We start from the raw sequence: 17,036 nt of genomic DNA, 5'->3' as shown, positions 1-17,036 counted from the left end.
TAGTGCTCAACTTATGTACCTGGGCTGTGCTGCAGCATCCCTTTCTATGCTACGATATCAACTGCTAAATACTCTTCCTCCTCTTCGGTCGAAATTTCATTATCCTTTCCGGATCTTCGAGTCTTCGGGTCTCTCAGATCTTCCAAACTTGATGTGAGACACCTCTAACAGGTCATACAAATACATCTAATGCCTCATCGAATATATACCAATACCACAAAAAATGAAAGTATTGACTTTTATATAATTAAATGGTAAATTGCAGAGGTAAGTTGCAATCGATCGTTGTATTTTATATATACTAGTCCTTACCCGTGCAAAACGGATCTTTTGGTATTATTACAAAGTCAAGAGGAATGGTCGGTCAACATTGACTAGCACTCATATTATAGCAATATTTTTCTAAGTTTTTAGCCGTGGTCTTCCAATCTTGTTTAGATAATACTGATAACTACGTAACCTTTTTCATCCTTTCAGTGTACAAATTAACTTAACTTCCTTTATAGTTATATCAATATAATAAAATGAAACAAAACTTTGATCCTATTGACAAATTTGTTGAATTTTTAAATTTTTGTATAAATTATAGTTGCTATTTAAACAGATCACTCATATTTAAAAAATGTAATACAAAATTTCCACTTGATATAAAGATCCGACGGACTCTGCTATTTATATATTCAATTCGATTTTTTAACTTATATAGTTTTGGGATTTTACAATTTATCTACTGGAGTTGTTTAATATACATAACCAAATTTACATATTGTATACATTCTTTATTTATTTATTAAAATTTAAAATGACGACTGATTAATATATAATTAATGCCGATCTTCCTTTACTATAAATATTATAATTTAGTAAAAGAATTACATACCTTGAAAATAATACAATATATTACAAAATTTTACATATTTTATAATTGATTTACTGAAATAGATAATTTTTCTTCATTTTTCAAACGCGATTCCTCTTGATTTTATTTGAACATCATATATTAACTTTTGTATTTAATTTAACACTTTGGATTAGTAATTAAAAACAAATGACAACATATAGATGGTAAATAATATCTGCAAACAAATATAAACCAATAGAAAAAGAATTTTATTAAAAAAAAAGTTTGTATGGGTAATGAGGAAGTCTTTTTTTTTTTCGGGTGTTGAAATGGAGAAGTCTTTAGTACATACAACCGCTAGAAATATCAGAAGATTAATAAAAGATATAAAGAGATGAGTCATTTAAAAAAAATACATATAAGTAGTAAAGTTGTATGGAATTTTAAAAAATTCCCATACAAAACTCCTCTTCTCACCTCCTTTTCCCTCTATTCAAACCGAGTATTAAAGTGAGCTCCAATTCACAGGGTTGAACTCATGATAATGGGCCTAAAAGAAATTTATGAGTAAATTATGACATGGATACAAAAAGTTCGCAAAATATAACATTTTTAATTATAATTTAGTAAAATGAATTTTTTGTTTTAATTTGTGTGCCACGTCCAATGCTTATTTACACATCAATTGTCATGTTAAAAAATACTAACGATGAATGCACCTGATTGATACAAATTCAAATATTTTGTACCAAATTCTAATCAAAAATTCATTTTATATCAAAGTGGTACATTTGTAAACTTTTTATGCCCAAAATTTATATCCCGTATATATCTCCTCATTCTCATTTCGTTTTTTTTTAAAAAAAAAATCTCCCAACCTTTCCTAATTTGAGTTGATCTTGACCCTGCCAATACTGGGCTCGACTCAATCACTCCCCGAGCCCATTGATTAGTCATAGTCCATCGAAGTTGTATGTAAATCCAAGTTGGCCTTCAGTTGAACAAAAAGCCCATTTACCCAATAAACTCTTCTTCTGCCTTGAAGATGCCCAATTTTGTTCCATCGGACATTCTTTCTCGTATAAGTAAGGGTGGTCGGTTCCGGATATCCTACTTTCTTCACGATATTCGCACTCTACCCTGTAAGGAACATGTTCCAAAATTTTGGAACCGAACTCTACCCTGTAAGGAATAGGTTGCAAGATTTTGGAACCGGACCCTATCCTATGAGTCATGGAACCAGAACCTACCCAGAACCTGTATTATCCAACAGGTTCCGGATACCCTATTGGAACTTGTAAATTTTTTTATCTCGCTAAATAAAACTGCAAATGTCTCATCCAAAATCAATAATTACCCATAACAAGTCGATATAAATTTAGATTAAATCCACAATACATCTACAACAAAAAATAATATGTCTCATTAATCCATCCACAAAACTAAACATCTGTAATACGATCAGGCCCCATCGAAGATACACCTATCATTGTCAAACCAAAGCTGCCGACGATAAGGAATGCGAAACTTCCACCAAGAGAAGAGAGAGACTGAGAAGTAAAATATGGTAAAGTAAAATGAAAAAATATATCTGAATATAACTAGAAAAATTATTATCTGGTCTAGGTACTAGTTTCGGTTTCGATTCTGGGTACCCTATATGCAAGAACCGGAACCGGAACCGAAATCTGTTTTCACTATTTCTAATTTTAATATTCGAATCTTACTCTATTTTCAATACGAGCTACTCAGACCCTACCATAACGGGTAGGTTCTGATCGGTTCCGGATATACCTGGTATTCGTGCACACCCCTACCTATAAGAAGCTTCTAATCGTTCCTGCACTGTTGTTGACTGTGCTTCTAACATATTCCCGATGTCCGGTTACATATCGCGTGTCGATGCTCTGTCCCGATCAATGACCCCGAACCAGCAGCCCTTTACTGGATCAAGCGATGACCAACAATATCCTTATGAGCGAATCATCCTACTGTATTGAGTCGTTTGAACTCAACTGTATGAATTCAATTAAGCACTCAATGTACACTTGAAGAAAGCTGATCCCATAAGTTCTACATGGGAACAAGTACACCACCCGAATCGGGAAAAAATCCACGATTAATTTTCACTAGACTATCGAGAAATGTACACGAATTAATCCCGAGAGCCACAACAATCAACGAATACAATGTTGTGTCCACAAAAAATCGAGAATTGTATGCAATATGTATGACATTACAAGTTCTCCACTTCGGCCATCTCGCTCTCCGCTTCTAGTCCCCGGGCGACATTGTTATTCCGTCGCCGGCAGTTGCAGTAGTAAACCGTCAATACAACGTAGCTCGACATCACCAGCAGCCCGTACAGCAGGACCAGCCAAGCTCTCCGGCCGATCCCAACCATCCACCTTACCATACCAATGAGAGAGGTCCAATCCTGGCCGTCCATCGACCCCTCCAACACCCTCCAGATCGAGCCCGTTAAGAGCACGAACACACCTGATAACAGGAACCCACTCCACCTACTCCCCTCCATGATGGCCGACCCGACCCTGATCGCGTCGAACCCGACCCGCTCCTCCAGCACCGAGACCACCAGCGCGACGCCTAGGACTGCCATCAGGTAGACCTCAACGACGGAACCGACGAAGAAGACGGCGAACCTCGGGCCGGGGGAGCCTGCGAGGATAGCCCGGAGGGTCCCAGTGACGGAGAGGAAGGTCCACATGGAGGCGTAGACGCAGATCGAGGTGACAAGGGAACGGGGCCACCGGTCCCGCACGGCCGCCGCGGCGGACGGGAGGGAGGGGCGCCGGCCGGAGACGGCGGCGGAGGCGGAGGATACGGAGGAGGCGAGGGCGGCGAGGGAGAGGGCGAGGCAGGGGAGGGAGTAGGAGGCGCGGAGGCGGAGGGCGGAGAGGGCGTCGGAGCGGGACTCCTTAAGGACCTGGCGGGACTCGAAGCGGGTGGGGGAGAGGCGGGCGAGGGACTCGAGGGAGCGGACGCGGGTCTCGATGGGGTGGACAGAGACGGCGAGGGAGAAGAGGAGGAGGGAAAGGGGGAGGGCGGTGAGGGCGTAGATCGAGAGGAAGTGGAGCCGGTGGCGGAGGAGGATGGCGATGGACTGGAAGAGGATTTTGAGAGTCGAGACAAAGGAAGAAGAAGAAGAAGAAGAAGAAGAGGACGACGACTGAGCGGTAAGACCGTTAGGGTTCTCAAGGTCGTCTCTTTCCGACATGGTCTTGTCGGTCGATTGATCAGCCGTTGATGATCTTCTTCTTCGTCTGCTTCGTCTTCTTGGTTTCTCCGATTTCGATTCGATCTGTGTCGAGCGAGAATCGGAGTTGAAGAGAGAGAGAGAGAGAGAGAGAGAGTTTAACTGCTGGAGAAGCTGTTTGGACTGATTGGGTTTGGATGGGTCGGCAACCTGAACCGTAAAGTCCGGTTCGATTGAAGAACCTAAAAATTAATCGCCCCCTTCGAAGCTGACAATTCACGCTGATATTTAGGATAGGAGGATTTTAGCATTTTTCGTTGACGATTACTGTTTGTCTGCAAGTAAAGTATAAGCAGTCCTGATCATGCCGATCCCATACGACGTGTACGAATGTCTTAGAACGTGTTTGGTATTAAAGTTGAGTTGAGTTGAGTTTTGATTTTAATTGATTTATAATGACTGTATTGTTAAATTATAAGAGAACGTATGAAAAAGTAATTAATAATTGAGATAAAATAATAATTAAATAATGATTGTATTGTTAAATTGTGAAAAAAGTAACGAATAATTGAGAGAATTTAGTATTAAAAATGTAATAATTGTATTGCTAAATTGAAAATAAGTGAAACTGAATTGAATTGAGTTAAAAAAAATTTATAAATCCAAACGCACCTTAGTTGGTGAACTGACACAAAGGGGATAGGCTTGATAATAATAAAATATGATATGATAACATTTCGCGGATTTGATCTAGTAGTTGATAAGGAGATTACCTCTTATATTTGAAACTTTTTAGGGTTATCGAAGCACCTTTGAAGTGATTATTTAACTCCGTGCGCTGTTGGGACTTACGAAATCTTGGGCGATTAGTTGAGCGAAATTCCGACACTTCTTTAATAATAATAATTAAAGAAGAGATAGATTCATCAAAAAATAAAAATAAAAAGAGACAGGATAGGATGAAGGCTTGAAGGTGGAGAAAAAAGGACACGAAGTGGAACAAGGCATAAGTCCACGCCGCACGGGGCTGGTGTCGTGTCGAAGGTTGAGGTATTAACTTTGACCTTTCAATTTTCATGCTTTGGTTACTGTTTATACTTTATACTCGAACCAAAACTTTTTTTTGAAACTATTTCTCACAATATATTTATCTAAAAATCAATTTTTTCAAAATAGATTTATATTTTTTTGATTATTTTTCTAGTCCTAGAACTTTTGATTTGTTTCATCTAATGCCTTTAAAATCTGTTTTATTATTATAAGTCTTCCTCAAATAAAGTTTTTTGGTAATTATTCTCAAATAAATTATTTTTAATAGATTTCTCGCATCAAATTTAAATTTTATATAAGAAATTGCAAAATATTTATTTTGAAATTTTTAAGAATTATGTTAAGGCGAGCATGTGAGCTAGAAAATCTATTTGATTAATAGCAATATTGAAGAAATTCTAGTTATGAATTGTTTAAAATACAATGGAGAATTTTACGTAGAAAATCTAATATTTTAAAAATAATTTAAAATTATGGAAATAAAACAATAGAGAATAGCTTTAGTTAGTACACGCATGCCTCAGAACATATTAATAGTAAATTTGGTGTATTTTTCACTATGTATGATGATTATATGAAGATTATACATCTTAATTATGATAATTTTATACATTGTTATGACTCTCTTTATGGGGAAGAATTTTAATTCCAGAGCATCTCCTAGGTTCACTATAATCATACTTTCTATCAACTGGTTTGCAATTAGTATATATTCTCGTAAATTCAGAAAAAGAAATATATATTCCCGTAATTCTTTTTATTCTACATAAAGATATTCTGACTACCTAGTTTCCTATACTTTTAATTTAACAAAGCTCTAATAAAATTCTAACGTGTATTTTGTAGTTTCATCCATAAACCTTATAGATTGATTTACGCAAAATTTATTTTAAGATATCTTTAAAGCAAATCTATAAATAATTCATTCATGATAATAACTAAACTAGGATTTTTATAAATGGATTTAAAAGAAATGAATCGATAAGTTACAGGGACTAGAAAGATAATAAAGAAACTGACATAAATCTATTTTGAGAAATAATTTTTGTGGAAGTCTATGAAATCATTTTATAAAAGAAGTCTAGTATGGCAAAACTCCTTAACAATTACCAAACTTTTGCCTCCTACCTTACTAATAAGTCAACCTTTTGGGCCTATGAAAGCATAAACTTCTTATAGGCTGAGCCCACGTGTTTGTGAATAGTGGGCCATAAATTTGGAGCAATATAATTAGGATGAGGGTAAGTTAGCCTTCTACCGAGGCCTGGTTTTTCGATTCTTTTTCCCCCCTTTTTTCCCCACCAGATATACGGTAGCATAATAGGATCCGAATATTTCAAATTTGAGTCAAGTCAGCATTACTAAGGGTTAAAATTATGCCATTCATGAATTTCTCCTTTCACAGGACTTGAACATAAACTTTACTTAAAGAAAGTAAGCGCCGAATCATATGAACTAGTCTATTCTGGTCTGAATTGTTCATTTTCTCCACATTATATGAAGTCCCCGATCATCTAGTCCTTTTTGATTTAGTGTGTTCGCTTCAATTTAATTTCAAGTACTAAAAATTTAGTGCTGAATTTTGAAGTGTTTACTGAAATAAGTGCTTATTCAATTAAGTTTATTTTGTTTGGTGAAATAAGTGCTAAAAAATTTTACATTATTACATCCTAATTACATAATGGCCTCAATATTTTCCTTCTTTCAACTTTTGTCCCCAATTAACTTTTTTTTTTAAATTACAAAAAAAAAAAGAAAGAAAGAAGAAGAGTTGGGATCTACAGGAGGAGAAGGGGAAGGGGCGATGGCCCCCCCAATCCCCGGCCACTACCATCCCGGTCGAGGTCGTCGGCGACCTCAAGGCAGCCGACGACCTCGTCTGGGGTAGTGGTGGCCGGGATCGAGGTCACCACCGCTTCCAATCTCTCCATCCCTTTGTTTTCAATTGAATGAAGAGATAAGGAGATCGGGGTTAGTGGTGGCCCTGATCTTAGCCACCATTGCCCCAGACGAGGTTGTCGGTTGCTCATGAGGTTGTTAGCGACTTCATCTGTGGCGGTAGTGGTCCAAATCGGGGCTATTACCGCCCCCGATCTGCCCATCTCTCTGTTTCGCCATCGGGGTTGCTGGCGATCGCTACAATCCTAGGCGTACCCCCAATGGTGGCGGTGGTGGCCGGGATTAAGCCGCCACAGTCCCCCACCACTAGATTGCAACCCCCTTCTCTCTCTCTCTCTCTCTCTCTCTCTCTCTCTCTCTCTCTCTCTCTCTCTCTCTCTCTCTCTCTCTCTCTCTCTCTGGATTCTTTCAAAATATATAAATGGACTGATTTGAAAATTTCTCAAAAGTTCAGGAGTAATTATGCAAATATAATAAAAAAAATCCCCTAATTTAGCATTTTCAGTAGAAAAATAAATAAAAATTTTTACTTAATTTTCAGTATAATTTTTACTTGACTTAATCAAATAAGTTAACTTCAATTTAATTTAATAAATAAGCTGAATTGAATTAAGTGTTGAAAAATTAATTTCAATGCTTAATTTTGATTATCAAACAAACTCTTAGTCTCTCTCTCCTTTTTTATTGGGGAGGGGAGGGGGGTTTCTATTCACCATTTAGTCTCTATTTGATTCACAGAAATGGCAGCCATCGACGTTGGTAGAGGCGGCAGTTGCAACCTCCTCTGGCAATGGTAGCATCACTGTTGATCGACACGGGTTCATCACACATTTCAATTCAAATTTATACGGCTAAACCAGAAGTAAAGAAACTTATTTTATAGTTAATTAGAAGTGCAGAAACTTGAGTATCCCAAATGGTATGTTCAATATATTAATTTCATTATGCATGTGATTTAACAAGGACAAAATCTAACTAACTATAGAAGTATCAACGTTAGTCGTTACATTCTAGGACGTGTTATTTTAGAACTACGCATTGCTCTCTTGATGCGAGGTAAGGCTACCTCATTTGAAGCCAGAGGTCAGTTGGCTCTAGTTCTTGCGGCTTGCGAGGAGCCTAAGGTCCGTCCCAAATGCTTCCACGGCAGAAAATGCTTAGCGTCATTGTCACTCGATGATTCCTCCGCCGCATCCAGAAGTAAGGAGAGTCAAGCTCTGCCTTTTTAAAATAACTTGCGACCTCAAACTGATCTTGTATGATACGTTGTGTCCGTATCATCAAGCTGATCTTGGTCTATGCAAAACAAATGGTGGAATCAATCAAAAAGAAAAACAACAAAAAAGAGAGAGAGAGAGAGAGGGAATTCAATTATCGGGTACGTAACTTCTTTTCTCAGGGCGACATATCTCTGCAACTTTATTCAAAGCGCATGCCACCTTTTGTCAGCAGTCAGGCAGGAAAATGAAAAAAGGAAAATAAATAAATAAAAATCGAGATTAATTTATTTAAATAATTCAACACTTACTCTTCGAATAAAATTTTGAATCTAAATTTCATTGACATTAATGACCGTTTGTTTTCAGGGTTAAAATCACAAAAATTTTAACTTTAAGTTTAACTCAATTCACTACACAACAAAAATACACATTTCCCAAGTCAAAAATTATAACTTTAACTTTAACTCAACACACTACACAACATTTTGTCATTTTCACAATCAAAATCAAAGTTACTTTAACTTTGAAACCAAACGCACCGTTAAGAGTTCATGATTGAGAGAATTTTATCTCATAATAGACCGACTCGTTTTAAATTAAATTAATAGGATTTATTGGATTTTCAGATCGGTGAGAAAAAAAGTTAAAAGCAGAAGATGGGCATTGCATGTTCTTTACAGAGCTAGCTAGCTTTTTGCATGAAACCTGACTCCTTTTTTTTTCCATTTATTTTGCTAATATATTTGGCCAGGCATGTACCTAAACTGATGGAGAAAAATATTATTGTTGAAGAAATTGATTGGTACGTATGATCAATAATGCAATGGTCCCACGACCTGAACATTTCTAACGTACCATTTCATTCATCTTCTTCTGTCGTTACTACCCACTGACGGATACCCTAATTTGGTCCCGTAGGACACGTTCGGTCAACAGGAATTGGAATTGTCATTACTATCTTAATGCCATTTCTTTGATTTGGTAGGGAAGATATAGTATCGGGAGTGGTCATTCATTCCATTATGACGGCTAATAGGTATCCCGTAACCGGATTGGACCAAACACTACCAGACCGAACTTGCGAAAGCATCCCGGGAAGGGCTCCAGCCCTATGCCTGTGAAAATGAGCCCACTGGGACCCGCGAGCACGCGGATCACCCAGGCATGATGAGCCCTCTCCCCTTGAGGGAGGGGCTTGCCCCTCATCCCAGCCAAAGGGGCTTGATGCCGAGCCTCTCCTTGCAATAGGGCTCCATGAGCCCAAGGGACCGGCCCCTTCCCCCTAGTTGTGGGGTGGGGGAAGGGGGGAGGGGGTGCGGCGGCGGCAGTCAACGAGCATGGGGCCTGTCGTCCCTTTCCCAAAGGGAAGGGGCTTGGCAAGCACGCCACTCCACGCAAGGGGCTCATCCAACCCCCTTTGCTGAAGGAGTGGGGCTCGGCGGGCCCACCCAAGGCAAGGGGGCCGGTCCGAACCCCTCCCCCAAGTAAGGGACTTAGTCATGTGAATTGTGCATATTTGATATGGCTAGATCAAATCTAGACGAGTATGTATATATCGATTTTGGAATTATAGGACACCGATAAGATATTTTACATAAAACTACATGGGGGGGGGGGGCGGGCTAGGAATGGTACTTGCATCAAAATTAATTGGTCCCACGCACATTCATATAGCTTCTGAATATCAGAATTGTGGGGGTCACTTAACACTATACGAACAGTAAGGACCCCAAGAGGGACGTTGTCTCTTAATTCGTATACCGACGATCAGTTATCACTGAAGGTCAGGGGCGGAGCCATTAAGGCTCCAGGGGGGCAATTGCCCCCTGACTTTTCCATTTGTTGGAGATTTTACATACAAATTTGTAAAAGTTTCAATTTTTGCCCCTAAAATAATATCATTGCCCCCCTGAATTATTCTAGCATTTGACTTTTGTCCCAAAACTTTTAATTTGTCCCCCTAAACCTTATTTCTGGCTCCGCCCCTGCTGAAGGTCCTTCATGTGGAAATTATGCTAAGTACTTTTGGACCAGTCCAAAACAAAACCTGTCTATACCAATACCGTGTTGCAAAGACCAATCTGTTAATTGGATAGATCTGGTATTCTGTGTATACATATGTATATGTATATATATGCACAAAAGTTTCTTTCTTTTTCTTTTTTTTTTTCTTTTTTCGGGTGTGAACCACCGCATGGTATTCGAAAAGCCTCAATAACCCTCGGCTAATCATGATTTTAGACATATCAGCCCACTAAATGATAAAAATTTTTCTTCGTTTATAAGAGAGGTATATGGCTTAATGCAAGAATAGAAATAACAAAGTTAAACAAAGGGGTACGGAAATCCCACTTATAAGGATTGAAGTCGAGGCCTCATAATTATAAGCAGCGACTTGTACCACTGTATCAAATCTCCTTATTCAAATATGGAGCTTTTAGTTACCCAAAAAAAGGTAAAGATTTCCAATTGTAGATTTTCTATTTACAAGTTTCACACCCGAAATCTTACTTAAGAAAAAAGAAATACTGAGTTATTTGAAACCAATTCAAATAGATAAAACTTTTTTTTTTTTTTATGATTTGAGGGTTTTAATTGATAGATCAAATAGGTAAACTTTCATTATATATCTTTTTCCTCGTTTTTTTTAATACGATGTAATTATCCTAATAGTGACTTTCAACCCACCGTTTCGGTCGATGTTGAAGTACGATCGAAGTCGCCGAGTCGCTTAAAGTGATCTTGTCACTATTTTTTGTTCTTTTTTTCCTTCCCTTTTTGTGACGAAGGTTTATTGTTGCTTTACTCCCATGGATGCCCGCATTATTATTCGTGGACCCGTTAACTCCGTGTCCAAGCATTCGTATGGTTGGCTTTCAAGGGCTCTGCATCTGCATCAAGTGGGCAACGAATTAACAATCTCTTTGGAGTTTGGAGGATTTACAATTGAGGGCGATCACAATCGACTACTTCCACTAGTCAGGTTATCTTGGTCCGATTAATTAGTACATATAGTCGATTGTTCCGATATGAGTACATAATATTGGAAAACACGGTCCAACAACACTTCTCTTTAGTGTTTTTTGAGGAAAGGTGATGACACAAAATTATCCAATCTAGAATTTTATCAGTCGATTAGGGATGATGCATGAAATCCTTATTATCATCAATCAATAATGAATGCAGACACCATTTCAAAGATTTAATCCATATCGATATATCATAATACATATGGTTACAAATCCAATGTTGATTTACCTGGGAGGTTTGGTTCAACCTCAAATTAAACTCTCGAGAAATAGATTTTACTTGCAATGTAGAGGTTTAGGAAGCCACTGAAATTATCTTGTGATCATAGCTAAAACAACGTTGAATCAAATTACTCTCACCCATTTGGTTGTGGATAACCACCATCTCACTGGAAAAAAAAATTCTATCCAATGGATATTGTTGTGTTACAACCCCTTGCCGACTCTATAGATCATCAATCATCAATATATGTTACTAATACTGGTTCTGTATTAATTTTTCCGTTAGAGTATATAGACTGTAGATAACTTGAAAATTTTGTAAAATAGATGATCGTGACATATTTTTAAAGTTTAAGAAATGAATTGATTAATGCCTATAAATTATCAAGGCCATGGTCAATGGCGTTCGAACGAAATTAGTCTCAGTTAATAGGCTGAACACATCCATCATTATCTAAATTGAGGGAATACTTTAGGTATCAGGAGCGGAGCCAATGTATCGGCAGGGGGCAATTGCCCCCCCTGAACTTTATTTTTTAAAATTTTGTCTAAAAAATATGTTTATTTATGAGTTTTTTTATATAAAATTAGTATTTTGCCCTCCCTAAAAAAAATATTTATGTACTATTTATATCAAATAACATTTTTCCCCTTATGAAAATCCTAGCTCCACCCGGTTAGGTATCATTCATTTTAGTGAAGACTGTATATAATAAGTTGAATATGTAGTGTTCTCATGGGGAACATGCCTACTGATTAATTAATTAAATATACATGTTTTACAAAGCCGCAAAGACAAAGAACAAGAGAATGAAAAGCTAGCTAGCTAGCTATGGGCTTTTTGAACATATCAACTAGACATCGACAATCTCATTATGTCTCACATGTATTAGCCATTGTGTAATCAGCAAAATGGATGGGTTTCTAACTTTATTGTTCCCTCGTTGTCGACCAAAACTTGCACATTAACATTAAAGCCTTTGGGCAAATATCGATTTGAAATGAGTTAGGAGATTATGTAAATATATTTAATATCTATAAGATCTTCTTACTTTGGTTGAGATATCTTCTATAATTAATATCAGGGAATTGCACTCGCGCGAGAGGGTCAAAAGAATTTTTAATAATTTTTTCAATTTACCATAATTATTTGGGTAATGACTAATATATATATATATAGTATAACTGAAACTAATGATAAAAATAATTATGTGTAAAAATTATAAATACTCTGTTGATAATAAATTATATGAATTTTTTAAAAGATTGAACTAAATTATATATAATATATAATTGTAGGGACATATGCCATTATTCACCATTTGTCCAAAAACTTGAAATGCGAGCTTCTCATTCACCGATTTCTCGATCGTATGAAAAATGTAATAAATTTATGTAAATTCCGTAAACAAACGGGGGGAAACCTTATTATTATTATTGTTATGCAAGATTTTGTAACTTTATTTGTTAACTAATACTTTTAACTTAGTTTTTATTCAAGTAAATAATTCGTGAAAAACCAAAAGTGTTACAATCTAATTGAACTTGACTAATTTTAAATTTGATTCTACATGTCAATTCTTTCAATTCTTAGTGTATAAAAAAAATCTACCCATGAGCTACAAATTACATGTAAAATCCGACTGGTAGAAATCTGATAATTAAAATTTTCAAATAATTAATCTATTATCTATAATTTATAACTTGAATAACCGACATTAATTTGATTAAAAAATTTTATTTGAATATAAATGAAATTATTTGAGTAAAACAATTTCGAAATAAAACTATAAATGTAGGTATTTAAAAAAAATTGCTTAAACAAAAAATTTAAGTAAATTGCACCATTTAAGATATAATGGAGTAAGTTAATTTAATAAAAATATAACTAAATTTTTATTATTTTAAGTTGGAATATATAAATCTATAAGTGATTTATTTTTGTATCAAAAAGATGTTAAATTTCAAAATCGAAATATCTTCAATAATTTCAATGTTAAAAATTAGAAAAACGATTTTCTAAAATTTCAATTAATTACTTTAGTTAACGTTGACTAAAATAATTTTATTCATTTGATTGTACTAACTTTTAGTTTAATACGTAAATCAATGTATCTTGTAATAAAAGAATAAAGTAGTGCCTTGTAAATAAAGAACTTGAGATTTAACTGATCAGTACGATGAATTTTAATTTTTTTTCACATCATCGTGTACTTAAATACTATCCAACAATAAATTCCACGATCATAAACTAATTAGTATTTTAAAGATCCAATTAAATAATAAAATATATAAATTTTATTGTCAGATAATGATCCATACAGCGCGCGGGTGACATGACTAGTTAATATTTGATATGGTGTAAAAGCTAATATTTCTCTCTGCTAATCTTAATTTGAATTTCCAATATTTCTAGTTAGAGTACCATGATCGCAATATAATATGCCCAAAGTTGCCCGCAATTTTAAGTGGATGAACTTTCTCATAGCATATTCAATATTTATTAAAAGCGTATTGCGACTAAAGGGAAATAAATATTCAAAAAAGAGCTAGTCTCATTCAATATGTCACTCTAGTATTTCATTTCACCCATAAAAATAAATACATTTCTAGCATCACAAAAATTGGCTACGAATTAAAATGGGCTTTTCATTAACATGTGTTGGTTTTGAGTAAGTTGAGACTTGTTATTATTAGATAAGGCATCAGATGTGAGTCTTGTGATTGGAGAAAGTTCACGATTGGAAAACTATTTCATTTCTTATAATCGAAAAAAAAAAGGAAAAAGAAATCAAATGAAGTTATGTTGTTATGGCACGAACTTGGAGAATATGTATGTACAAGGTGAAGACATAATACGTAGTGCATTTCAACTTATCTTTTTATTGATCTATCTTTAATGGTAATTGAAGGTTCAAGATCATATAAACATATAAAATAGGAGTGGAAATTTTTTCCTCTACCTGAAATTATAAAGAAATAGTTCATAAGGACAAGAAAAATAAAATAAGATCGAGAGTATAGAAAAAAGTTAGAAAGCAAAAGACCAGGGACAACAAATAATATTTCTAAACATAGGGAGAAATCTAGGATAGCACTGGCAAAAAGGGTGAAAAAGGTAGAAACCTATGAGAGACAATAGCTAAATGGTTACTCAGGAACCATATGCAAAAATCCCTATTAGTGGCATACAAAGAACCAATGTATTAGAATGAAATGGATATTTCATATATAATAGATGAAATACCCTCGAATTATAGGAAAACAAGCCGTGAGATTTTCTAGCAACAAAAACGAGAATCTCCTAAGATTGCTCCATAAATTATTTTTGGGAGATCAATTTTAGAGAGAAAGAGGAAGGAAGTTCAAATAAATTTTCATGTCTCTTGGAAACTTTAAAGGTATATATAGTATGAGTAGATTGAACCTGCAAATTGGAGAAATTCACTTGTTATGAAACATTCAAAAAAAGAATTCAAAGTTAATGAACACTTGAAGAATAGGAAAGCAGAAAATATTTGAAAATTGGAATTTTAGGCAAGATGTTTTCAAGAAATTTTTTTAAGGATAGAGAATTCTCCGCAATATTGTTACTCGGTTTCAACAGAAACTCTAACATTGAGGTATAATACCCAGAGATGTCATGGTTGCCTTTAATATATCCCTTGACTAGAACCCAACCCAAGAAGGGAAAGAAAAAAAATCATACGTTGCATAAAAGAAGAATAAAAAGAAGAGACGGGAGTCTCAAATATAGGAACATTCAACGTTGTGTTCGGTTTTAGAGTGAAATTTTACTTCACTCCACTCCACTCAATTCTTTAAACAATTCATAAACAAAATTATTACTTTTTTAAATCTTTTTCTTTCAATTTTAATAATCAAGTAAGTAGTTTTTTACGCGAGGATAAACTGGAAAGAAAAGTTAAAAAACCACTTTAAAAGAGGCAGTATTTTCTATATAATATAGTGTATATATTATCTCGATGTGGTCATTTAATCACTACGAGAAAATAAAAAAGACATCGTATTTATTACCTCTTTGAATCACTCATGCACGCATGCAGATTACATACGTACACACACACACACACACACACACACACACATATATATATATATCTGCCTGCCTGTAAATCTTTGTTGTAGTTTTTCGAGTATTGAACATGATATAGAGCATCGTCGACTTTGTCGAAATGCCAAGACTGCCCATGGAAAGATGTATGTAGACCAAGTCATTACCCGAAGGAGACAAAGGGCAACTTGGTCATCTGGGAGATGTTTTATTTTTTTTGAGAGTGGGTTATATTCTCAGCTTCGGACTGGCCATCACATGGCATGAAATTAGTTCCATGTGAGCACATGCCAATATATGACTCCAACAATTCATGCTCCCATCCCAATAGTCAAACGACCAACTCTTCGTATTTTATTTTATATACCAAATGATTTTGCTCAAGGCATGCTTATTATGTTACTTTTCAAAGTGTCATCTCTACAAGCTTTGCCAAACCAAATGAATTTATTACCATGATGTGCGTGTGATAGTTTAAGTTTAATATCGGCTCACAGGCATAAGTATGATTTTCAACTATTTATTGCGGATGTATTTTGATGGATGACATTGCATTAAGGTGACCATGAAACTTGATTAAAGGTCAGAAATAACTGTGTATTATATCCAGCCATTGAAGAAATGGAATGGAACTATAATTAATTAATATTCCCATACTATCATTCAAGGAAGACTCACTCATCTAGGCCTAATAGAAGGGTAAAAAAAATGGAAAAAAGAAAATTCATATCGGCGAGAATTAAACTCAAAAAATTTCTTGATTTCGTATTGAAAATTAGAATTATTACGCTCAACATTTTTTTAAGAAGTTTGTCAATAATATATATTTTAACTTTTTATTTATTTTTAAGAAATGGGGAAGGAATATTAATTAATTAAGCCTTGCATTTTATGATTAAATTAATTCATGGGCTGCAAGATCCGTTTGTCTCTAGTTCCTAAATTGTGGGGTTTTCATATGCTACCTCAAGCTGTTCCAGTATTGTAAAAACCACCCACTGTTCGTAACCTTAAAAGAGCCATAGATCCTCTCCCCAGTTTTTTCTTTCCCAATTCTTCTATTTTTACAAGAAAATTTTTCCCAATTCTCTTGTTTTTCACAGAGCCCTTCTAAACTTTCATAGAAGTGTATCTTCATAACGAGAACCAAACAAATTGGCCAAAAAAAAGAAAGCTTTCTTTTCCCATTACAGGGGAAAATAAGAAATACAGAAGTCTTATGAAAGCTCCACCTATGAGAAATTGAATTGGAACTTTTAATTTCAAATTGAGGATGAGCATGACAGCACAAAATCGACCTCTCTCAGGGCAAGTATGTCGATCCACAAAATTCACGTACTCCAAGGAGTAAATATCCAGTCTGAATTGTCAATTACCGCCACCTCATAGATCCTATCTCCCTACATTTACCGACAATAGCAAGACAAAGGATTAAAAGCCAATAAATACTAATCATAAGACCCCTTCTCATTCTCCCCTTATA

At 35.4% G+C, this 17,036-nt stretch overlaps 1 protein-coding gene across 1 annotated transcript; it reads right to left on the bottom strand.

The window, feature by feature from the left end:
- Window positions 1-3,077: 3,077 nt before the first annotated feature.
- LOC116208988 lies at window positions 3,078-4,079 on the bottom strand. The gene has a single exon (XM_031542563.1). It carries the CDS (start codon window positions 4,077-4,079, stop codon window positions 3,078-3,080), a length of 1,002 nt encoding a protein of 333 aa, XP_031398423.1.
- Between the last annotated feature and the right edge of the window lie 12,957 nt (window positions 4,080-17,036).

Source organism: Punica granatum, chromosome 5 (assembly GCF_007655135.1).
Source record: "Punica granatum isolate Tunisia-2019 chromosome 5, ASM765513v2, whole genome shotgun sequence".
Lineage (NCBI taxonomy): Eukaryota > Viridiplantae > Streptophyta > Magnoliopsida > Myrtales > Lythraceae > Punica > Punica granatum.
The sequence above is the reverse complement of the archived record's forward strand: the minus strand, read 5'-3'. Positions and strand labels throughout refer to the sequence as shown.